This window comes from Dasypus novemcinctus, chromosome 9 (assembly GCF_030445035.2).
Source record: "Dasypus novemcinctus isolate mDasNov1 chromosome 9, mDasNov1.1.hap2, whole genome shotgun sequence".
In the NCBI taxonomy this organism is placed as follows: domain Eukaryota; kingdom Metazoa; phylum Chordata; class Mammalia; order Cingulata; family Dasypodidae; genus Dasypus; species Dasypus novemcinctus.
The window spans coordinates 122,980,315-123,004,888 of record NC_080681.1 but is presented as its reverse complement, the minus strand read 5'-3'; the positions used below and the strand labels follow the sequence as shown (position 1 = coordinate 123,004,888).

The window sequence follows — 24,574 nt, the reverse complement described above, 5'->3', positions numbered from 1 at the left end:
GTCATGGCTGCTTATGGCCATCTTCTTTATCCTTTTAGTAGGACCATGTATCTTCAAAATTCTAAGTTTATTTCTTCCAGAATCAATGCTTTCCAGAACAAGGTATTAGTCATGTGGAGATTTCATCCAGTTCCAACCACAGTGCCAGACCAGGCTTCCCTCAACCCCAATAGAATAGCCAGAGAGTTTCATACCCCGTCAGCTGCAGGAGAAGAACGACCATCGCTCTTCAGCTCCTCCTTAGAAGTAATGGTGTAAACTCTCTAAGCGGGGAGTTGGGGCAGGTTAGTATAGGAAACAGGGAAGGCGGCTGGACAGAGTAAAGCCATAACAGCTGGGACCCCCTTGGTCAGAAGATAGCCCAGGATCCCCCTGAGGGATGGCTGCTTCTTGAGAACACAGCTGTAACTGTTATGGCCGAAAAGCCCACCAAAGACTCTGGTCACAAGGTCTCGTTTGAAAGTTCTGGCCTCAAAAGAAGTCCCAAATAACACCAAACAGAAAGGCCTCCCTGTTGGTTCCCTGAAAGCTAACAGGTGAAGGGGGAAAGGTGACCAATCAGGACAGCAAATATCTGAGATCCCTCCTTAACACGGCGGAGAGGGAGGAGGAAAGACCTTAAAAAAACCTAACCTGGGGCCTCACGCGTGCATCTCACCCTGTAGCACACACACACACCCATATCTGGGGTGTGTACTTTTTTCCTTTTCTCTCATTTCTCAATAAACTCTTTACTTCCTTGCCTACCCTAAAAAAAAAAAAAAGTGAAAACCCATCAATCCTTACTTAAGTTCCTACGTTCCTACATTTTACTATTATCTAGGTGCTTGACCCTTCTCACATCTATTGTCTGGTGGATGTGCTACTGCCCATTCCTACCAACTTGGAGTTTAGGGACCTTGTGCTAATAGTTTGAAATCACACTATCTGGAGTATTTACACCAGGGAAGTGGGCAAATGCTCCAAGCAGGGGCTTGATTTATTGTTGACTGTCTACTTTAGCAAGCGATAGAGAAATGTTAATTAGCAGACTAAACTTGAAAGTGTATGCCGTCTGTAGCTTTTACTTTATGAGTAGCACAAAGAAATACTAGGAAACAGCCTTCTAGTATTTGAAAACTATTCTTTGATTCAGCAAAGAAGTCCCTTGCTCATGTCATTGAGATAGTAGTGAAGTTGCAAATGAGCTGGGAAGAAGTGACATAACTGGAGTGAAGGCCAACGTTGGGATTATTTCATTTTACTCAGTATAAAGGAAAATCAGTTGGCATTCCTCTAGAACTACAATCCTTTGTCAAGGACAGGAGATGAGCAACTTACCTGCTGGGACAGACTCAAACATTTATCTGTAGTTTGATTTTGGGACACTAGTGCTAGTAATGAAATTATAAAAAGTAAGAGTGGCTATTTCAAGTCATGCCGAAGTTATCGTTGCATGGAATTTACAGAGAGAGTAGTCTATTTTATTACTATTTGTAAACGATACTACACATCCTTTATGTTGGTAGAGTTTATAATAATTAAATTTACATTTAAACAGTCATTTTTCTCTTGTCCAGAGACAGCCGGTGGGTAACCGTGGTGGTGGCACTGAGCCAGCCCGGAGCACCGCAGTGAACTGGGCAGTCACGCCCCAGGCGCCCCCTCGGGCCGCCACCTCCGGGGAGTACCGCGGGGACGGGCTGGGGGCCTTTCCCAGTGCAGCCGCCAGAGGGCGCGCGCGTGCGCGCGCACGAGGGAGCTTTGTGCATTGTCCCCCCGCACGGCCCGTCGCCCGGCGCCTGGGCGGGAAAATCCGACTGTGCCTTCCGGCCACCACCTCGCTGCCCTCGCGCGCGTGTTCGGGCCGGCCCGCCCGCCGTGATGGAGGGCGAGACGGATGAGGAGCAGCAGCGATTCTCTTACCAACAGGTACAGGAAAAGGGGCCCCAGCTAGGCTGGGGAAGCGCGGCCCGAGTTTCTAGCGAGGCCCCGACCCCTGCCCTGCTCCTCCTGGCGGCTGGGGGAGCAGGGCACGCCCTTCCCCGGCCTCGGCCGCCTCGCGCGCCTGCGCCTGCGCTGGCAGGGGTGCCGCGGGTGGTGCTGGGAGGCGTTTCCGCGGTAACGCGGGCCCGAATCGAGGCTGCTGGTCCACTGCCCGGCGGCTCCGGGGTCGTGTGGGCCTGGGGCGCGACTTTGCGGGGGTGTGGGGACTGCGGGGCTGGGGCGCGGCGGGAGTTTCGGTGCCCGGCGGCGGGACGCAAGCCCCAAGCCGGGGAGAGACGGCCCGCGGAGCGGCCGGCCTTGTAGCTGGTGGGGTCCGAGCCGCTGCCGCACGCCTGCAGGGCGCTACGCGCGGGCACCCCTTGTCCACCTGGAGGCGAACTAGCCTCAGTTTCCCCTTCTGTGAAATGGGGATTGTGACGGTACTCACCTCACACAGGGTTGTCGTGAGGATGGCCTAAGAGCATTTAGAGAGAGAGACCATGTGAAGCACTTAGCCCAGTGCCTGGGGCGTGGCGAGAGCTCCAGAATGTTGGCCGTTGTTGCCCGTTACCCTCACCGTTTGACAGATGAGTTGACCGATCCAGAGAGGCTGAGGTGGTGCCAGAATTCAAACCCAGGAAGTCCGCCTCCAGAGCCGGTACTGGAGATCTGGCCTCGAATCTCTGCTCTGCCAGCTTCCTGGTTTTGACTGGCCCAAACTCAATTTTCTTATCTGTAAAATTGTGATTATAGTAACCACCTCTCAGTAGTTATGGATATTCAGTCGCTTTCACCAGCACCGGAAGTGAAGTGCGGCATTCACCAGAACACAAATTAACAACAGTGCTGAGAAGAGGTATAGAGCAAGAACCCCCGTGGCACCCAAAAAGATATTATAATTGAAGAAACCCGTGGTGAGCTCAGTCCCATGAGAGGTTCCCTCCTACCGAATGCTGAATTTCAGAAGGTGTCTACACACCCCACCTTTTTATTCTGAAAAGTTCAAATCTTCACAAAAGTTGCAAGAATAGTGCACCAAACATCCATAGGCCTTTTGCCTTGATTCACAGAATATAACATTTTACCATATTTGCTCCCTTGCCCTTTTCTTTTCTGAGTCGTTTGCGAATTAATTTCAGATATCTTGACTCACTTCATCTTTAAATGTTAACGCTTTAGTATGCATCTCCTAATAACAAAGGCATTCTCCTACATAATTTCAATAAATTATTGTACTCAGGAAGTTTATTATTGATAAAATCCTATTGTTTAATGCCCATATTCACATTTCCCCAATTGTCCCAAAGACTTTTTTCTTTTTTTCGAGCAGTCTTTTTTTCTTCCTACAAGATCCAATCAAGGATCATGCAGGGCATTTAGTAATCCTGACTTTGGTCTCCTCTAGAGTGGTTCTCCACCCCCTGTGCCTTTGATGTTGTTGATGGTTTTGAAGAGTCCATTCATGGCAAAGGTGTCCTGGGAAGTAGACTCTTTGAGAAGAGCCTGTCTTTTGCAATTTTGTGTTCTCAGCACCTAGTATAGAACCTGACCCTCACTAGGCACTCAGTAATAATTACTGATCAGATGAGTAAGTCTGCCAAGCTGGGCTGATGCTTGTGATTCTGCGGGATTAGTTCTAGGCCAAGCAATATGAACCTCATTCTCTAGGCAGTGGCTGGCAGAAGGGATCTCCTATTCATTCAAGCAGCTGTTCTTGGCACTGGGTACACAGTGGTGAACAAAACCGACAGGGTCCTGGCTCTCAATTTATGATCTAGTGATGTGTGCAGCACTGAAGAGGGCACCTCGCTCAGCCTAGGCTGGGTTTGAGGGATGGAGAAAGCTTCCTGGAACCCATAAGCATCCAGAAGATTCCATGTCCTGTACTTCCTTCCCTATCTACCCCCACACATGCCTCAACTCCCAGGTTGATGGTCCCTTTGGCACCTGCTACCAAAGGTCTCAGGTGTCTGCCTGGCTCCTATGCCAGGATCCTGGCCTGGGTTTTGTAGCTCCCCCCTCTTCCTGCTGTTACCAGATTTTGTCTAGTTCTTGACTATGCTGCAGAAATGAATTTCACAAGCATGTCAGGTTAGTTAGGCCAGTAATTTATTAAGGTAGGGAGGGACGAGAAATGGGAGGAAAAAACAGATCATGGGTTCCAGAGAGGAAGGGGCTGAAAAGTAATAAAGAGGGCATTATAGATTATAAATGCCCAGGTTTTATTTGCATAGCCATTATGGCAGAGGAAAAACAGCAAGTGCAGGGCGCAGAAGGCAGGAACAGGGGTCCAAAGATGAGAGAGCGCGTGAGAGAGCGAATTCAGGCTTTGCGCCTGCTTTTTGAACTATTAATTATTCCACCCCTTTGCTAATGGCAGAGGAGGAGTTCTAGCTGTTTGCTGTTTTGATTAATTACCATGCCCATCAGTCCCCTGGGAGGGCCCAATGATAAAGTCCTTGGGGAATATCTGGGGCTTCTGGCTTTCAGAGGATATTTTGTACTGAGTGGCAGAATCTTTTGGGGTGGAGGTCTTCCAGCAGCCATCTTGGGGTTTTTGATGTCCACATGGACTTCTTGCCAGGTTCCACATCCATCCATTGATTCCCTGTCTTACTTTTTTTTTTTTTTTAAGATTTATTTATTTATTTCTCCCCTTCCCCCACCCCAGTTGTCTGTTCTGTGTGTCTATTTGCTGCATGTTCTTCTTTGTCCACTTCTGTTGTTGTCAGTGGCACAGGAATCTGTGTTTCTTTTTCACTGCATCATCTTGTTGTGTCAGCTCTCCGTGTATGTGGCACCATTCCTGGGCAGGCTGCACTTTCTTTTGCGCTGGGTGGCTCTCCTTGCGGGGTGCATTCCTTGCACATGGGGCTCCCCTACGCGGGGGACACCCCTGCATGGCAGGGCACTCCTTGCACGCATCAGCACTGTGCGTGGGCCAGCTCCACACGGGTCAAGGAGGCCCAGGGTTTGAACCGCAGACCTCCCACGTGGTAGACGGATGCCCTAACCACTGGACCAAGTCTGCTTCCCAATTCCCTGTCTTACTAGCTGGCTTCAATCCCTTGTCCTGTGAACGTTTGTTGGTAGATTGCATGCTATTGTGGTTTCAGTTGTTACCAAGTCCAGTTAAGCTCTGTCTCCAGCATACAGACTGAGCACACACAGATAGGGGCTTACCAAAAGTTTGTTGGCATGAGACCATTGCTTAGTTTGTTTTGCCTCTATCTTGAGGTTCTTCCCCCTCCTTATCTTGGTACTTTGCTCCTCTACATGGGGAAGAATATATTTTCCAGTATCTAAAAGGAGGAGCAACGAGGGCTCTGCTGAGGTTGGCTAGTGTTGAGGACTGAATCATGTCTCCCACGGAAAGCATGTTCAGGCCCCAACCCCTGGTCCTGTGGGTATAAACCCGTTGTAAATAGGACCTTTGGAAATGTTATTAGTTAAAGGTGTGCCCAAACTGAAGGTGTGCCTTAATTCAATAAGGCTAACATCTTTATCAGCAAAGGAAATTAGATGTGGAAGGAGAAGCCACAGAGAGCAGCCAGAAGCTGGAAGTCATTGAAACATAAAAGAGAAAGAAGATGCCACCATGTGCATTGCCATATGACAGAAAAGCCAAGGATTCCCTAAGATTAATGGCCAGCCAGAAGACACTGATCTCAGGAGGAAGCAAGCTTCTAGCCTCTGAAACCATGAGCCAAAAAGTTGCTGTTGTTAAGCCAACCCATTGTATGGTATTTGTGTTAGCACCTGAGAGACTAATGCAGTGTTTGGTCCCAAGAGTGGGGTGCTACTAATACAAATACCTAAAATGTGGAATTGACTTTGGAATTAGGTAATGGGTAGAGGCTGGAAGAATTGTGAGGGCTCAAAAATGAGATGTATTGCCTTAGATGATGTATAATTCGTCATGAACAGAACATTGGTAGAGCTATGGCTGTTAAAGGCACTTCTGGTGAGACCTTAGAAAGAAATGATGGGGAAACGGACTTGGCCCAGTGGTTAGGGTGTCCGTCTACCACATGGGAGGCCCGCGGTTCAAACCCTCGGCTTCCTTGACCCGTGTGCAGCTGGCCCATGCGTAGTGCTGATGCACGCAAGGAGTGCCCTGCCACGCAGGGGTGTCCCCTGTGTAGGGGAGCCCCACGTGCAAGGAGTGTGCCCCATAAGGAGAACCACCCAGCGCGAAAGGAAGTGCAGCCTGCCCAGGAATGGCGCCCACACATGGAGAGCTGACACAACAAGATAACTCAACAAAAAGAGACACAGATTCCCGTGCTGCTGACAACCACAGAAGCAGACAAAGAAACAAGATGCAGCAAACAGAAAACAGACAACCGGGGTGGCAGGGAGGGGAGAGATTAAAAAAAAAAGAAAGAAATGATGAATGTCATTGGAAATTGGGAGAAAGGTGATCCTTGTTATAAAGTGGCAGAGAACTTGACAGAATTGAGTTTGGATGTTGGCTGGAACATGAATGCAATGAACTTGGATATTTAGCTGAGTATATTTCCAGGCTAAGCATGGAAGGCAAAGGCTGGTTTCTTCCTGTAGCTTATAATGAAATGAGAGAAGAAAGAGATAACTGAGGAATGAGCAGCTAAGTGTAAGTAAACCAGCAACTAAGAATTTGGGGGGAATGGATGTGGCTCAAGCAGTTGAGTGACCGCCTCCCACATGGTATGTCCCAGGTTTGCTTCCCAGTGCCTCCTAAAAGACAAAACAAAAACAAAAAAAAGACAATTAGCAGACAATGAAAAAAAAACAACAAGCTAACAATGAGCAGACAATGAGCAAAACAATGAGCAAAAGCAAAAATGATCAGGGTTCCCTGTGCCTCCCTCCTAAAGAAGACAAACAATGAGCAGACAATGAACAAACAAAAAACAATGAGTAGACAAAGAGCAAAAACAACGAGCAGACAATAAACAAAAAGATGAGCAAACAGATGAGGGAGCCTTCCCTGAGCTTCTGGGAAGTGAGTCTCCAGAGGACAGGGTTCCATGTGAGGGTTTAACTGAATAGCCCTTTTTTAAAGAGTTTGTACCTGAACATGGTTCCAGTTGGACATTTCAGAGGAAGTCAGGACTGGAAATGCAGTTATCCAGAAAGATTGTAGAAAGTTCTATTGACTGATAGTTTGGACCAACCTGAACTGCATATAAAGCCAACAAGGTTTTTGTGAAATTTGTATGAACAGAGGAATTCCTGAAAGGGGCAGAGAAGGGATGAATTGAAGGAAGGATAACTTCATGAGCAGAACCATGGAAGCAAAGGTCTGGACCAAAGAGAGCTCCTTGGGCCAAGAGTGGGCCCACTACCTGTGTGGAAAAGGTGGGTCTGCCCTGTGCTTGGAGGGGGCAGGCCATCTGCCCTGGCACTTGGAGGGGACAGGCCTCGTGCCTTATTCAGGAAGAGTGCTGCCACCCCAGTGCTCAGAGATGGTGGGGCCTGTGACCTGGCATTGCCAAATACCCAGCCATCCTCCCCCTGTGCTCAGAGAGGATGAGACCTTCACCCCAGTGTTTGGAGAAAGCATGGCCACCGCACAAGGGCTTGGAAGGGGTAGAGGGAGCTGCTGCTCCATCAGGCTGGGATGACAAAACGTCAATCCATGATGACTCTCAGACCTTGACATCTAGTAGAGTTTGCCTTTTTTGGGTTTCTGACTTGTTTGGGACCTGTGACCTGGTTTTCCTTCCAGTTTTTCCCTTCTGGAATAGGAATGTTTATTCTTTGCCTGTCCCTCCATTGTATACTGGAAACAGAAAACTTGTTTTCTAGATTTCACAGATCCATCAAACAGAGGATTTTTGCCTAAGGTTGGAACATACCCATAACTTTGTACTTACCATTGTTCTAAAATGGCATGAGACTTTTAGAATGTTGTGATGGAATGAATGTATTTTGCATGTGGGAAGAACATGTCTTTTTGGGGTCCAGAAAGCAGACTGTTGGAGACTGAATCAGGATCCCCACAAAAGGCCTGTTCATGTCTATAGCAGTTTGGTATTATTGATGAATTCAAAAAGAGGTATTGGATTATGTTTGTGAGCTGATCTTTTCCTCTGGGCATATTAGATTATATTGGATTCATTGGTTTACTTGATTAAGTAATTGTGTAAACCTTGTGCCAGTAGGGCGTTGAGTCTCCACCCTTTTGTGGGTGGGGACTCACAGATAAAAGGCATGGTAAAGGACAGAGTTAGGGGTTTTTGATGTTGGAGTTTGATGCTGAATCCTTAAGCTGGAGCCCCAGGAAGTAAGCGCACAGAGGAAGAGAAGCAAGCCCCAGGAAGAGAGAAACCCAGGAAGCCAGAACCCTCGCAGATGTCGGCAGCCATCTTGCTCCAACACATGAAAATAGACTTTGGTGAGGGAGGTAACTTATGCTTTATGGCCTGGTATCTGTAAGCTCCTACCTCAAATAAATACCCTTTATGAAAACCAAACAATTTCTGGCATTTTGCATCAGCACCCCTTTGGCTGACTAATACCATGTCCCAGCCCCTAGTTCTATGGGTGCGAACCCATTTGTAAATAGACCTTTGGAAATGTCATTAGTTAAGGTGGGCCTGAACTGAATGAGAGCAGGCTGTAATCCAATATGGCTGAAGTTCTTTTTTTAAAAAAAGATTTATTTATTTCTCTCCCCTTCCCTCCCCACCCCGGTTGTCTGCTCTCTGTGTCTGTTTGCTGTGTCTTCTTTGTCGGCTTTGTCGGTTGTTCAGTGAGCGGCACGGGAATTTGTGTTTCTTTTTGTTGTGTCATCTTGTTGTGTCAGCTCTCCGTGTGTGCGGCACCATTCCTGGGCAGGCTGCACTTTCGTGCTGGGTGGCTCTCCTTACGAGGTGCGCTCCTTGCGGGGCGCACTCCTTGCGTGTGGGGCTCCCCTATGCGGGCGACACCCCTGCATGGCATGGCACTCCTTGTGCACATCAGCACTGCACATGGGCCAGCTCCACATGGGTCAAGGAGGCCCCGGGGTTTGAACCGGGGACCTCCCATGTGGTAGACGGACGCCCTAACCACTGGGCCAAGTCTGCCGCCGATGGCTGAAGTTCTTATTCGCAAAGGAAATTGGATGCAGAGAGGAAGCCACAGGGAGCAGCTTACTCCATAGCTAAGAGTCAGGGGGACCTGGAAGGGGAAGAAGATGCTGCCATGTGCACTGCCATATGGCAGAAAAGCCAAGGAGCCCCAAGGATCACTGGCCAGCCAGAGGATACCCACCCCAGACGGGGCCAGCCTTTTAGCCTCTGATTCCCTGAGCGTTAGCAGCTAGGAAACCAATAGAACTAGCAAACCTCCAAATCAAAGGCGATCAGACATGCCCTCATTAGCCTTTCTGGACATTGTCCTGTTTTTTTGCCCTTTGTGACCTGCAGCCTGGCATGAGCACTCAGCCTGGCAGGGACTTGCAGCACGAGGGACGGGCGTGTTTTGTGTTTACTTGATTAATCAGCCACCGTGCAGGTAAAATCCCCATCTGGTTTTTCACTGTGCTCTCCAAACACCTAGTATTGCCTTTTCCTGAGAAATACCTGTGAAATACCTGAGCAGAGCGAGGCAGGTACCTTGTAGACTCTAATCTCTCTGCCCTCCCCACTGGCCTGCTGCCTCTTGCCTTCTCTGTACCTGACCTAAATCATGACCTTTAACTATGAAGTAATGTTTCTACAAGTCACAGTCCAGAGGGTCTCATTCATTTATTAGTGTACTTGAAAAGTCACTCAACCATTATGAAGAGGGCTGAAGGAATTAGGCCGAGCAGACTGTCTCCTTGGTCTTAATTTTCTCTGCTGCAGAAAGCTCTTATTTGCAGCTTTTCCCTCCATATTATTTTGATTTTGTTTCAGAGGCTGAAGGCAGCAGTTCACTACACTGTGGGTCGTCTTTGCGAGGAAGTTGCAGCAGACAAAGAGATGCAGTTCAGCAAACAGACCATTGCAGCCATTTCGGAGGTGACTTTTCGACAGTGCGGTATGCAGCCCCGCTCCTCACGTCCATGTCTGTGAACCCTGAAGGTTGATCTTGCCTGGGATGAGCGTGTGGGTGGGTGCCGTGGCATGTCTCCCCAGCAGACAGAGAACATTGTCAGCATAGACTGTTGATTCAACTTACTTCTTTTCTTGGAGGTAAGATCTGAAGAGCTTATGGAAGGGACTGTATTTTACGTTAGTGTTAGTGTAAAGACATAATGCTAAACACACACATAGATAAAGACATTTAGTGCCTTTATTGTGTTTTAAACTACACTGATTCCTGGAACATTAGACAATTTTTATTTCAATGCTTTATGACATTTTTGTCCCACCCACAGTTTATTTGACGGCTGACCTTGTGGCGTTGGTATTTGTTTGCCTACAGAGGAAATTAATGTCCTCACAAGCCCTAGCTTGTAACAAAATTTAGATAAAGGAGGGTTTCTAGGAACCAAAGGTGTAGCCACAATGAACAGAAGGCTTATAATAAAGGGCCGAGGGTACGGGCAAGGACAAGGAGGGCATAATAATAAAATGGCTAAAGATTGTCATAAAGGATGGGGTGGCCTGCAGTGCCTCCTCTCACCTTTAAAAGGGACTGTTGTATTAGTCACTGAACTCACTGTAGAAACAGAGGTGTCACTTTTCATTCTTCTGAAATGAGACTGAGGTAATAATTGTAGCTCAAGTTCATCTCTTTTTCTCTTTCAGAAAATTTTGCCAAAGACCTTGAAATGTTTGCAAGGTGGGTAGAGGGCTTTACTGACATTCTTTACTCCCCATCTGGTGGTGCGCTGCAGGGGAGCTTTAGCTAGTCATTTTTTTTTTGTATTTTCTAGAGGCGGGGCTCTAATCACAAAGTGGCAGGAAGAGAAAGAATGTTGGCTTTAATCACAGAGATTCAGGCTGGATAGGGCATTTTTTGAAGTTTTTCTATTATTTTTTGTTAAAGAGCAGAAAGTATTCAGTTCCAGAACAACAACAAAAAAGGCATGAAAAAGCCTCCCGGACTCTGACTGTACGTGAGTCATGTGTTTTTAAAAACACTTTTTGTGGGCTGGCTTGAAGCCTTGTAGGAGGGAAGAGGTGGGGACAAAGGGATCTCTGGTGCTGGGTCTGAGACGCCCCCCCTCGTCTGGGTCCTCCCGCCCCCCTCGCCCCCTCCCTTGCTGAGGAGTGGGGTAATACTGTGTTCCCCAGAGGCGACTGCCCGCAGGTGTACAGATAACTGCCTCCTCCACTCAGCCGCTCTTTTGGTCAGCGCTGCTCTTTAAAAAGTGGGTGGCTTGCTGTCCGCTGGTAAAGCATTAGCTTTTGCAGGTGATTTATGCTCAGCTCTTCAATTAGTACCTTAGGTAATTGAAAACAATCGCAAGGAATTGCTTTTATGAAGCAATTGGAATGACTAAGGCCTGAAAGGGCTAAAGCTTTCTAATTTGCTTCCACTTCTGAGTTGGTGCCAGCCGCTCTTACACCCCGTGCTTTTCACCTTGCTCCGATTAGCTTTTTGTTTCTCGGGTGAATATTTTGAATGAATTAAAGCAGTAGGTTTTCAGAGGGCAGGCTTTAAATCTTTCGTATTCCTGTATACATTAGTCCCTAAAAACCCTTTAGTATCTTCAAGTTGGCCAAAAGGGATAAGATAATATTATGGGATGCTGATAGCGCCTATGGCCCATTCATTCATTGTTAATTCAGGCCTTCGCTTCTGTTGCATGCTCCATTGTCTGTCTCTCGTGTCTCCTCTGAAATCCTTTATCACCTTTCTTTGCTATTTCTCTGTTAGCTGTGAAAGAAAGGACAGATATTTAAAACATATTTTTTTGTAAAAAATTCTAGAAAGAAAAATGAATTTAGAGATATTTCACAGTGTCACTCATTAAGCTTTCAGATACTCTGTGTTTTTTATAATTGCATTAAAAGGTTAATTTTCTTTTTGCTCTCTACTGGGGGAAAAAGTGGTGTGTGTATGTTTTACTCACTCCGAAGCCTCCACCAGGGAGGAAGTCGTCCTTGAAGTCAAGAGTTTGTGTAAAGGCTGTCAACTGCGGGTCTCTAAGCAAGGCCTGTGGAGGCTTTACTCGCCGAAAGATTCCTCTTCTTCCGCTGCGTCCAGGCATGTGGAGACGAGCCTTCTGCCGCAGGTGCAGAAGAGAGTTCTGGTGGGAGTATTAATACCTACATTTTACCAAGGAAAGATGGGGGTAAAAACAGGAAGTAAACACAACTCGAAAGATTCTCAGAAGCCACCGTGAGGTCAAGAGGAATGGGACTGACAAGGGTGCAGCTAGTTTCCTGGCATTCCAAGTCGGAATTCAGAATCTGCTTTTCCTTTAAAGGAATGCTATAAATGGTGTCTAAAATGCGAACTGGCATATTCCAGTTCTCCTCAAACTATACCTTGTAAGAATCTGGGTGAGGAAGGAGGCCCAGGGTGGGTCTGGGGCATGGCCAGAGACAGGGGATGCCCTTGCTTCTTGCACAATTTTATATTCGTTTTTACAATTTTCAGTTGGCTTTCATATTTTAAAAAATGCTGTTTTAAAGTGTATCAACGAATAAAGATGATATTCCCAGAAAGTCAACTGTTTATCCTGTGGCTCTAACTTTTCCCTGTCCCACAGTCTTTGTTCCCAGTGCCAGCGTTTGTAAAGTCTAAAATAATGTACTTTTTCAGGTCAACTTGATATTAAGTAATATTTGTAGGCTGACCTGGAAACCTAAGCAGAATTTGTGACATTGTTGCAATGGGAAAATGTGTTTAAATTGTGAACAAGCAATTCACCTAACAGCTTGGGAAAATCATATCCCAACTCAAGTTGTGCATCTCCTTTATTGAGCTTTGAAATCTGTAGTCACTAAACATTGTTAATATGTTAAAGATGAAACATTTTGATAGGTAATCTACATTAAAACATTATAGGAACACATTTGGACTGGTCTTTTAAAACTACGTTGCTAAAAGTGCTATAAGAAAATCTGCTTTGCTATTTCCCCCAGAGTAATTTTCTGGAGCAGAGGTTTGACACAGGAGGATCTCTGATGTATGGTGGCCAGCGTCAGATATCCCTGTGCCTCCATCTAGGAAAGGTAACAGGAAAACATGGTGCAGAGATGCCGGACGACAAGTGGAGAGCAGAGAGGATTGAGTTTGTAGTTTCCTAAACACTTTCTTGTGAACAAATAAGCTTACTCTGTAAACAGATTCATATGCTTGTTTCTTGAAGAATCTTCTACTATTCTTTAAGAAGAATACAGATACTCCCAGGGCAGCCTGATGGTGTGGTTGATGAGGGCACACGGTGTCCACATGCACCTACTATTCCCCACTCCACAATGTCTGTGGCTGCCTTGTGGGGCCTCTGTGGGACGAGGAGCATGTCTTATGTATCTCCAGTACCTGCCATGTAGTAGTTGCTCAATAAATTATAGTTGAATAAATTTAGGGGGATTTTGACTGTATTTATGTTTGGTTGTGTGTGCGTGTGGTGTGTGTATTTTGTTTTAAATTCTTATTGGTATAATATACACACAGAAAAGTGACAAAATCCTTCAGCTTGATGAATGTGGTAAATACAGTTTTTACTTTTTTATAACATTCATATAGTGGGGAGCATAAATCTCAAGTGTGCAATTCAGTGATGTTCACGTCTATGTACTCATATATAACCAGCTTGGTAGAGTATATTTGTTATAGACTCTACATGCCTTCTATGAACTCCAGGTTAAGTACCTGCTGTTGTAGCACCTTGTCTGCCTTTTTTCCCCCTTCTGCTCTCTTGGTCCTTGCAGGTTGCTACTTAGAAGTTATCTCCTCAAATGGATATTCTCTCCTCACAGGCAGATACTGTTGATCATGATGACATGATGCATGATATTTGCACATTTAGCAGAACTGGAGGATTACTTTGGCCAAATTTATAGAGTATAATTTCTGAGTGATTTTATCTTTAACATGACAGGTATTTCAGTGAGGACTTGCTATGTGCTGGGCTCCTTGGCTAGTTATTGAGAGTTCGAAATGGGGAAGTTGGAAATGGCAAGATGTAGTCCAGAGTAACAAATTGTTGAATAGAGTTTATTTTCTTAAATTATCTTTTGAAGTAAAGATAAGAGGACTTGAATGAGAATTTGACTCCCAAGTTGTGAGCAAAAAACTTTATTCCTCCTAGAAAGGCATTAACTTCTTGCTGGGGAAGGGGTATTAGGAGGCACCTGCATGCACTTTTTTCCTGTAATTTAGTCCTTGGAGAATGCCAAGATCATGGTATAAGTGAACTATGCTAGTTTTAGTGCTACACTAATTCATGAGAATGCTCTTGATTCTATTTAACGTTGACTTAAATCGAGGCAATCTTTTCATTTTGAGACCCTGTTCCTCTTCTTTTCACCCTCAGGAATGCAGTGACCTTACTGACCTTGTCCTGGCTTTCCCCATGGTGTGCGCTGTGGCCAGTGGGGCCAAGCACATCCCACTGGAAGGGCTTTGACTACTCGGGCCCCTCCCAGGCTCCTGGGACCTCTGGTGGAGGTGGGGAGATGAGGGCTTCTGCTTTCTTTCCCTTGCTTTATTAAATTAGTTTCTTGGCTAGTAACTTCATTCACTGTTGCTTAATGAGCTTAATCTAACAAGATGGGCTACTTAGAGATCCTTGTTAGTTTGAAGCCTGACCATGAACTTCCCGTATCTCAAGAAAACTTTTAACGACAACAGAAGGGGCCAAAAAAACAAGACGCAGCAAATAGACACCGAGAATAGACAACCGGGGGAGGGGGGAATTAAATAAATAAATAAATCTTTAAAAAAAAAAAAAGAAAATTTTAAATAATACCAAACATTTTGGTGAATTGTTTCTGCCCTTTCTACAGACATGCAAAAAGAAGCACAATTAACACTGAAGATGTGAAGCTCTTAGCCAGGAGGAGTAATTCACTGGTGAGAGATGTATTATTTCTTTCCTCACTCCCCTTTCCCATCAGAATACATTATTCCCAATTAATCACTTGAAGCCATGAAGTTATTCCCCAGGGCACCTTGCATGAAAAACTAGAGATGGTTGAACCATTCAGACCTGCCTGTAATTTATAGTCTTTCTTTCATTATGACGGATTTGGTGAAGCCAATTTGAAATTTTCTAATCAGCACTATCTGGATTTCATAATTTTCCTTTTTTTGTAATATCTCAAAACTTTGGTCCCACGTTTCATTTATAGCATGATATTAGAAACAGGTCACAGGTTCGAACAGCTAGGGATCGTTTCATTACAGTGTCTACAATTCTCCTGATGGGTCAGGAATGTTAGGAAAATGAGCACATCTCCTATCTTTTCAAAAAGCCTAAAGTTGGAAAGGAACTTAGAAATCATATTGCCCAAGCCCTTATTTCATGGGTGAGGACATTGGCACTCAGAGGCACTGTGACCTTCCCAGGCTAGTGGCTGTGGCTGAAGGCAGGTCCAGGCTACCTTGAGGTTTCCTGGTAGTCTAAAGCTTGCAGCTAAAATACTTGATGTTCCTCCCTGTAATGTGAGCTCTGTGAGGGCAATGAGTTTTGTCTTTGTGTCTCTGCTCCACCTGCAGTGCCTCGGACAGCACCTGGCTCAATAGCTATTTGTGGAAGGAATGAATTTGTATAACTCTTTATTTTATATATATTATTTAATACTCACAACTGCCTTATGAACCCCACCCAGAAATTGTTTTGTTTTGTTGGCCTAGGATTGCCTAATATGAAAGCACTTTAAGACAAATATCTTTTACTGTTGTGTAGTTTTCCCTCTTGAATTACTTTCAAATTGTTTTGCCTTTTTCTGAATTTGGTTATAAGGCAAATGAATCGTTTAGCAAACTTTCAGATACAAGTAGGGAATTATTTCAGTCAGTGATACAGACTTACCAAATTAATACCCATTAAGTAGTGAGAGATAGATTCGCAGTAGTTTTTTTAAATTTATTTTTTGTTGTGTTTACATATATAGTTTTTACCACATAAACTTTTAAAAAAGTACCATTTTTAAGCATACAATTCAGTAGCATTAATTATATTTACAATATTGTGCCACAATTACTACCATCCACTACCAAAACCTTTTCATCACTTCAACAGAAACTCTGCACCCACTAAGCACTAACTCCCATTCCTCCTTCCCCCAGCCCAGGTAGTCTCTAATTTACTTTCTGTCTTTATGAATTTGGTTATTCCACATATTTCATATAAGTAGAATCATACGATATTTGTCCTTTTGTGTCTGGCTTATTTCATTTAGCATAATGTTTTCAAGGTTCATCCATGGTGTAGCGTGGATTGGGATAGCACTCCTTTTTACACCTGAATGCTTTTGCATTACATGGATAGACTACATTTTATTTATCCATTCATCTGTTGATGGACACTTGGGTTGTTTCCACCTCTTGGCTATTGTGAATAATACTGTTAAGAACATTGGAGTACAAGTATCTGTTTGAGTCCCTGCTTTCAATTTTATGGAATGGAATTGCCAGGTCATATGGTAATTCTATGTTTTACTTTCTGAGGACCCGCCAAACTGTTTTCCACAGTGGTAGGACCATTTTACATTTCCACCAACAATTTATGAAGATTCCAATTTCCCCACATCCTTGCCAACACATATTTCCTATTTTTAAAAAGTAATAGGGGGAGTAGAGGTGACTCAAGCCATTGGGCACTTCCCTCTCACATGGAGGTCCCAGGTTCGGTTCCCAGTGCCTCCTAAGAAAAGGAAAACAAGCACACAACAGACACGGAGAACAGACAGCAAGCACAAACAACAAAGGGGGGAGGGATAAATAAATAAAATCTTAAAAAAAAGCAATAGCAGGGGGAGGGGTGGGGCATATGGGAATCCCCTATATTTTTTATGTAACATTTATGTAATCTAAAGCTTTTTTAAAAATTAAAAAAAAAACTAAAAAAAAGTAATAGTCATCTTCTTGGGTGTAAGGTGATATTTCATTGTAATTTTTTAAAAAAGATTTATTTATTTTTATTTCTCTCCCCTCCCACCCCCACCCCCACTCCCACCCCCACACCAGTTGTCTGTTCTCTGTGTCCATTTGCTGTGTGTCCTTCTATGTCCGCTTTTATTCTTGTCAGCAGCACAGGGAATCTGTGTCTCTTTTTTGTTGCATCATCTTGCTGCGTCAGCTCTCCATGTATGTGGTGCACATCTTTCGCACAGGGCGGCTCTCTTTACAGGGTGCACTCCTTGTGCATGGGGCTCCCCTATGCAGGGGACACCCCTGTGTGGCACGGCACTCCTTGTGTGCATCAGCACTGCGCGTGGGCCAGCTCACCACCCGGGTCAGGAGGCCCTGGGTTTGAACCGTGGACCTCCCATGTGGTAGGCAGATGCTCTATCCACTGAGCCAAGTCTGCTTCCCTCATTGTGATTTTAATTTCATTTTCCTAATGGTTAATGATGTTGAGCATCTTTTCATGTGCTTATTGATCATTTGTATTTCTTCTTTGGAGAGATGTCTGTCCAAGTCCATATTGTAATTGGGTTGTCTTTTTCCCCCCATTGTTGAAGGTTTTTGTTGTTGTTGTTGTTGTTTTTAGGTACCAGGGGCCTGGGATTGAACTTGGGATCTTATATGTGGGAAGCAGGCACTCAACCACTGAGCCACATTGGCTTCCCTGAGTTGGTTTTTTTGTTTGTTTTTCTTATTTTTTTTTTAAGATTTATTTATTTATTTATCCCCCTCTCCCAGCCCCAGTTGTCTGTTTTCTGTGTCTATTTGCTGCGTCTTCTTTGTCCGCTTCTGTTGTTGTCTGCAGCACGGGAATCTGTGTTTCTTTTTGTTGCGTCATCTTGTTGTGTCAGCTCTCCGTGTGTGCGGCGCTATTCTTGGGCAGGCTGCACTTTCTTTCACACTGGGTGGCTCTCCTTACGGGGCGCACTTCTTGCGTGTGGGGCTCCCCTACGCAAGGGACACTCTTTACACGCATCAGCACTGCGCACGGGCCAGCTCCACACGGGTCAAGGAGGCCCGGGGTTTGAACCACGAACCTCCCATGTGGTAGACAGACACCCTAACCACTGGCCAAGTCTGCTTCCCATTGTTTGTTTTTTGTTTTTTCAGTAGAAACTGGGAACCAAACCTGGGACCTCCCATGTGGGAGGAGGCGGGAGCTCAACAGCTTGAGCCACATCCACTCCCTGTTGAGGGTTTTTAATACCAAAACTTATTAGTCCCATTTTACAGATAGGCAACTGCAGTTAAGTATAAGTTCCCAGAGTTAAATACAAAGCTCTGTGACTAAGTTAAGTTAGCCTTAACCACTAACCCTGAATCTAGTGCTATTTCTAGCATGCACTCTTGTCTGATTCTGCTCTCCTAATATCCTTTCTCCAAGGGTTCAGGTCAAAGTCAAGGATAATATTCCTAAATAAAATAGCTAAGGTGTGTGATGGTTGTGTGTATTGGTGGAAAAGATAGTTCTTTCTTTTGTCAACTCTGTGCAGTGTTGTAACTGTTATTTGGTCTGCTTCAGTGAGTAGTTTTTACCTTTTGCAAAGGACTATTCATTGGAAGTCACTGTCTTAGTTTGCCAGATGTGCTATAACAAAGTCCCCAAAGTGGCTTAAACAACAGGAATTTATTGTCTCAGTGTTGGAGGTGTTGGTGGGGCCGTGCTTTCTCTGAAGCCTGTAGGGTTCTGGAGGTGGTTCGCTGCCATCCATGACTTGCACACGGTATCTCTCTCTCCCTGTCTCTTTCCTCCTTCTTCCCTGTCTCCTCTTCCCTCTGTCCAAATTTTCTTTGCTTGTAAGTCTCCAGTCATTTTGGGTTAAGGCCCCCTGACTCACTTTGGCCTCCCCTTGACTACTCACATCTTCAGAGAGCCTCTTTTTTTTTTTTTAATTTTTAAAAAATTGAAAGTTTTTTATTCCTCTACCCCTTGTTGTTTGTGCTCGCTGTCTGCTCTCTTTGTCCATTGGCTGTGTCTGCTTGTCTTCTTGTCTTTCTCTTTAGGAGGCACTGGGAATTGATCTCGGGACCTACATTGTGGGAGCGAGGCACTCAATGCTTGAGCCACCTCAGCTCCCTGTCTGCTGCGTCTCTCATTGTCTCTCCTCTGCACCTTCCTTTGTTGCGTCATCTTGCTGTGCCAGCTTTCTGTGGTGTGGGCCGCCAGCTCACTTCACCAGGAGACCTCCCCTAGGGTGGACGGGAGCCCAATCGCTTGAGCCACGTCGGCTTCCCTTCAGAGATGCTCTTGACAAATGAGTTCACACCCACAGGATGGGGGTTGGGACTTGAACATGTCTTTGTGGGGATAGAATTCAGCCCATAGTAGTCGGTTTCGAATGTTAACTGGGAAGTCATCAGCTTACTTCATAGTTACCTACTTCAGAATATTGTTTTTATTTTGGACTCTCTTTTTTGCATCTGACACAACCTGATTACAAGAGTTGCAACTGAATCTGTGCATGTGACTAAGGCTTGTGAGGGCAAGCACCTTGTTGTGTACCTTTTATCCCCAGTATCTGGTACATAGTAGTTGCTCAATAAATTTTAGTTGAATATATTTGGAGGAGTGTTGACTATTGCTTTGTAGAGTATATTTGTGATTGACATGCCTTCTATGAGTTCCAAGTTTTAATTCTTTTGATTACTCAAGGAACTCTTACATGGTAATATACTGCTTGGAGGATATATGTGAGTAGCAGTGAATTGATTTTTGTAGTTGATTCCTTATTCCAGAAAACTTTTGAAGCACATTTAACTCAAAGAAATGTAAAACCCAGGCTTTTCCACCCAAGTTGTTTGAATGGGTGTGGTTGGGGGAAGGTATAGCTTTGTTTTTGTTTTTACATGAATAAAATTTACAAATACAATTCTTTATTTTTATTTTTTGTAGCTAAAACATATTACAGAGAAAAATGAAGAGATTGCTCAGTTTAACCTAGAGCGAAAGGCAAAGAAGAAAAAGAAGCTAGAGGATTCAAGGGAGCCACCAGATGCTGGAGTTGAGGAAAGTAAGAATTAAACTCTGTTGCTGTTTGAAAAAGCAGCTTTTAGCAAGTAGAGCCATCCAGAAATGCCTGTTGCTACAAAGGGAAGTTTGAAGGGATAAGTGAAGACTTAAAAAGAAAAAAAAGACCGGGACGCACTTTGCGCTGTTTTACAGTCATTAACTGCAAAAGCTAATTTAAAAGAGAACTGGAAACTTAAGCAAGATTCTCCTGTTTCTTACTCAAGCAAGAGTGTTTGAATGGTATATGTTGGACATTATATATTGGAATTAATAAAATTGTGTTAGCACATAAACATGGCCAGCTTTTTCAAGAAAAAAATGATAGTTTTCCATTCTCTTATATAATTTTCTAGGCTAAATGACAGTCCCTGAAAAATAGATAAATGAAGCTGTATTTATTTTTCTTTTCTGGTTTTATTTTTAAACCCATGTCACCTGTGATTATAAGGTAAAAATGTGGGTGTTTAGAAATGGTTCTTTACTTTTCAGAGGTGATTTTCTGTAGTGACACACTGTATGTGACGTTTCTGTGGCTTTTTTTTTTTTTTGAGGTACCTGCCAGTAGGGATTGAGCCTCATATGTGGGAAGCTGGCACTCAACCACTGAGCCACATCAGCTTCCCCGAGTTGTTTTTTTTTTTTTCATTTGTTTTGCTTGTTGTTTCTTTTTTTGTTTTGTTTTTTGTAGGAAGCCGGGGGAACTGAACCTGGGAACCTCCTGTGTGGGAAGCAGTCGCTCAACCATTCGAGCCGCATCCACTCCCTCTGGCTATTTTGTAATTAAACTACGGTTCTAGTGGCAGAAGTTTTGCTTGAGAGGAAAATCTAGGGCTATTCTCCAGCTGCTTCCGTGTTTGGTCCTGTTTGTTTGTGAACCATGCTGCCAAGAGCCGCAGTCCTGTTGCCTTCCTTTCTCCTGGGTGTTTCATTGAGCTCCAGGGCATGCCTTTCCCTTCACAGGGCAAGAGGAGTCGGGAAAGGGATGGGCCTCCATGGAGCTCTTCTTGTGTGCTGGCTTCTGCCCTGGGTGCTCTGCTAGTTTTCACAGCTCCAGCAGGGCAGAGCTGATTATCGCCATTTTACTCATGAGCAGAGTGAAGCCTGAAGAAGTTAACCAGCTGCCCAGGGCCGTCAGGCTGTTGATCATTCGAGGAGCTGTTCACATCCAGGGGCTGACCCTAGAGTGAGCGAGGAAGCAAAGGGCATACCTTTGGATAGAATTTATATTACCCATGTCCAAGTCCAATCAGCAAAAGACACCCTGAAATCTGTCTCTCCAAGGCTGATGCTAAGCTGTGGGCATAGGAAAGCACTGAATTCAAGCATAATGGCTGAGCAAATAACTAATTGGATCTCAGATAATTGTAGGATCAGTGTGTCACATAAGTGAAGAAAAAGTGGATCATACAGTCTTCCAGCCTTATTGTACACTTCAGCCGAGGATCCGTATGTTAGTTTCATTTTCGGATAGCTGTCCTTAAACTGTTCCTCAAGCAGCGTGTATGGAGTAGATACCAGGGGACTTTCCAAAGATCCCACTGATCTAGATTTGCATCCTGGTCTTGCACCTGTAGAAACTGTTTGACTTTCTGAAACTTTGGACTCTTATCAGTGAAATAGAGTTAAAAATGCCTCCCAGTGAGATTGTATGTGACAATAAAAGGAAATGGTTAGAAGGTTTTATTACACTTCTTATTTTCATAGATTTCTATAGCTCCCGAAACTCAGAGTACATGTGACTAGACATGGGAACCTGTGTGAGCTGGGGGTGTCTGTCTCCTGGCTGGAGGGATGTAGAGGGCACCCCCTGATTGGCATGGGCCTTTTTACATGAAGTTTTTCAGTCAAATGAGAAAACTGCCTTGGTTTACTTGTAAACTTTTGGTTTATTTGGCACATTTATGCATGGCCTGTTTCTATTTTGAACAGTTGGTTTTACAGCACAGTTTTCAGGGATTATAATCCAGGGATGGTTAGACTTTGTAAGGAATATCTGTCTCTGCTCGCATGTTCTCATGAGCTGCCTCATCCCTGCAACACGTTCTGAGGTTCCGGTTTACTCTGTTGATCCTCCTTCATGATTCCTTCTTCAGTGACTATCATGGTCACAATTGAATTGCAACCCCCAAAGAGATGCATAGATATCCTAATCTCCAGTACCTCAGAATGGGCCTTTATTTGGAAATAGGATCTTTGCAGATATAACCAAGTTAGGATATCCTCTCTAATGACTGGTGTCCTTATAAGAGGGAGGTTTGGACACAAACAGATAAGACACATGGGAGAAGTCCTTGTGACAATGGAGGCAGAGATGGGCTGATCCGTCTACAGGCCAAGGATTGCTGACAACTCCCAGCAGCTAGGAAGAGCAAGGAAAGATCTTCCCCCAGAACCTTCTGGAGGAATGCAACTTAGTCAACACCTTGATTTTCAGACTTCTGACCTCAGAATTGTGGGAGAACAAATTTCTGTTGCTTTATGCCACTCAGTTGGTAGTAATTTGGTAAGGCAGCCCTAGGAAATGAAGACAGTGTTAAATGGCAAAAAAGAGTTCTAGTGGGGAGAGTGGTCTTTTTCATGGGCTTCCATCCTCGGAGTCCTGGAAGCTCACCTGACTTTCACTAGACCTACAGATGATTAAACATAGGAAGAAGCCGATGTCTTTGAAGTAAATATGCCTGTCAACAAAGAATTTGGTAGAGTTTACATTTAAAACAATTCTTGTCTTCCTAATTTTACCAATTAAAAGCTTGAAATAAAAGATACCAAAAAAAAAAAAAAAAAAGATACTGAGTTAATTTTTTAATATTGACATTAACCAGAGGAGGGGGGTTTTAAAGGCCCCTTCTCTACATAGCAGCAGCTGGAATACAGCAGGAGAGGTCTACACTCAGCTTGTCGCCTGCTCAGACCTTAAAGCCCAGATGCCCAGGAAGGTTCATCGGGGCATGCCAGTTCCCTGTGCTGAACTAGAGAATCTGAAAAACCCTTCAAGGTACTCCGTCCAGCTTCCCCACCAGCACAGGAAGCATTCCTGACATGTGGTTTCCAGGCTCTGTTAACCCTTCCAGGGAGAAGAGCCCACTACCACAATGGGGACAGACAGCTCTGTGCATTATTGGACACTAATTGTTACAAGATTCTTCTGTATATAGGGCAGAATCTTCCATCTTATAATGTCTGTTCAGGTTCTAATTGTGCCATCTAGAATAAGCAGTCTTCTTTTTTCAAAATAATTGAGTTCTAAGTTCCTTTTAATTCCAAGTTCCCATTGTATGTCTTTTCAGAAACACTATTGCATAAAATATTAGCTGTTCAGCCTCACGAGGGCAGACTTGGGGTACCTCACGGTGATGGCTCAGTGCCTTGTGGAGCGCCTGGGTGTGGGAAGCACCCGTGAGCACTTGCACCCTGTGGTCTAAGATGTGCTTCTGGGATCAGTAGACCCTTGCTTAGGCTACGTGGCTCTACATGGGTCTCTACCATAAGAAGCTGCTCTTTATACTGTAGGGGAGTAAGTGGTTGAGGGTATCTGCTTAATCCCTAACGTTTGTTGGCTGCCTACTCCTGTTCCGCTTGTGCTAAGGGCTTCTCGTGACCTCCCTTGGTCCTCACGTCAACTCTGGTACTGTGTTAGCTCCATTTTATAAATGGGGAAACTGAGGCCACCAAGAGGTTAATTAACGAGAAAAGCCAGGATTCTAGTCTAAAGTCCTCACCTTTAAGAACTAAGATGTGTTGCCACCTCCTTGAAAACAGCCAATAAGAGAAGATGAAGCCTGTCCTGACCTGCAGCCTGTACGCGTCGCTGACATTCATGACCATTCACTTCTCCTCTCTCATTTGTCGAATATGTCTTGTGCGTCCCCACGAGGCTGTTACAGGGCCTGGGTGGTCTGGGTCCTGTTTGTATGCAAGTTCTGTACAAAAGCTGGGTGCTCAGAATGTGTTTAATAAGCCCATCGAATAGAATCTGCAAAATACACTAAGGATATAAAACAGCTGGCTGAACTGCCATGGATTTCACATCTGCAAAAATACCTCAAAAACTTAATGCCATTAGTTGGAATTATCATAGGCAAAAAAGACACTATTTTGGTACAGAAAAAAAGGACCAAGCAACATAGAGTGTATAAGGCATGGGTCATCAGGCCACGCTCATTTTACCTAGAATCTTAAAATATTTATATTTTAAAAGCCTGTTTTGAAATGAACGGAGATCGAAATTTCCTTTGTGGAGAGATGTGAATCAGGACTTTGAAAAACTGAAAACGTCATTCCTCACTTCTGGGAAGGGCTGTCAGGTCTTTGGTTGTTTTACTTCCGTTGAGAGCTTTGCCTCAGATCTCCATCATCTCCAGTATGTTAGCAGGTCTGTGCTTTTGTCTTGTGTGGGGAGAAGATGGCAAGCAGCACGGTGGAGGCCCCAGTAGGAGCCGCTGGCTTGGGGAGGGGAGGGTGGCCCTGGGGAGCTGGTCAAGTGCAGGCCAGGCCAGTGCGCATGTTGTACCTGACACAGACGCAGAACACGAAACGGTTATCTCCCCTCACTGCATGGGATGCGCTGTTTTCTATTCAATTTCATTAAGAAGTGCTGGCTTCTGACCTTAG

General features: G+C 44.7%; 1 protein-coding gene across 1 annotated transcript; it reads left to right on the top strand.

Moving 5' to 3' along the window:
* Positions 1-1,760: 1,760 nt before the first annotated feature.
* On the top strand, positions 1,761-20,256 carry CENPS (centromere protein S). The gene is made up of 5 exons (XM_004471842.5): positions 1,761-1,911; positions 9,834-9,957; positions 10,671-10,704; positions 14,829-14,895; positions 19,847-20,256. Exons 1-5 carry the CDS (start codon positions 1,864-1,866, stop codon positions 19,973-19,975), a joined length of 402 nt encoding a protein of 133 aa, XP_004471899.1. The 5' UTR covers positions 1,761-1,863; the 3' UTR covers positions 19,976-20,256.
* The last annotated feature ends 4,318 nt before the right edge of the window (positions 20,257-24,574 follow it).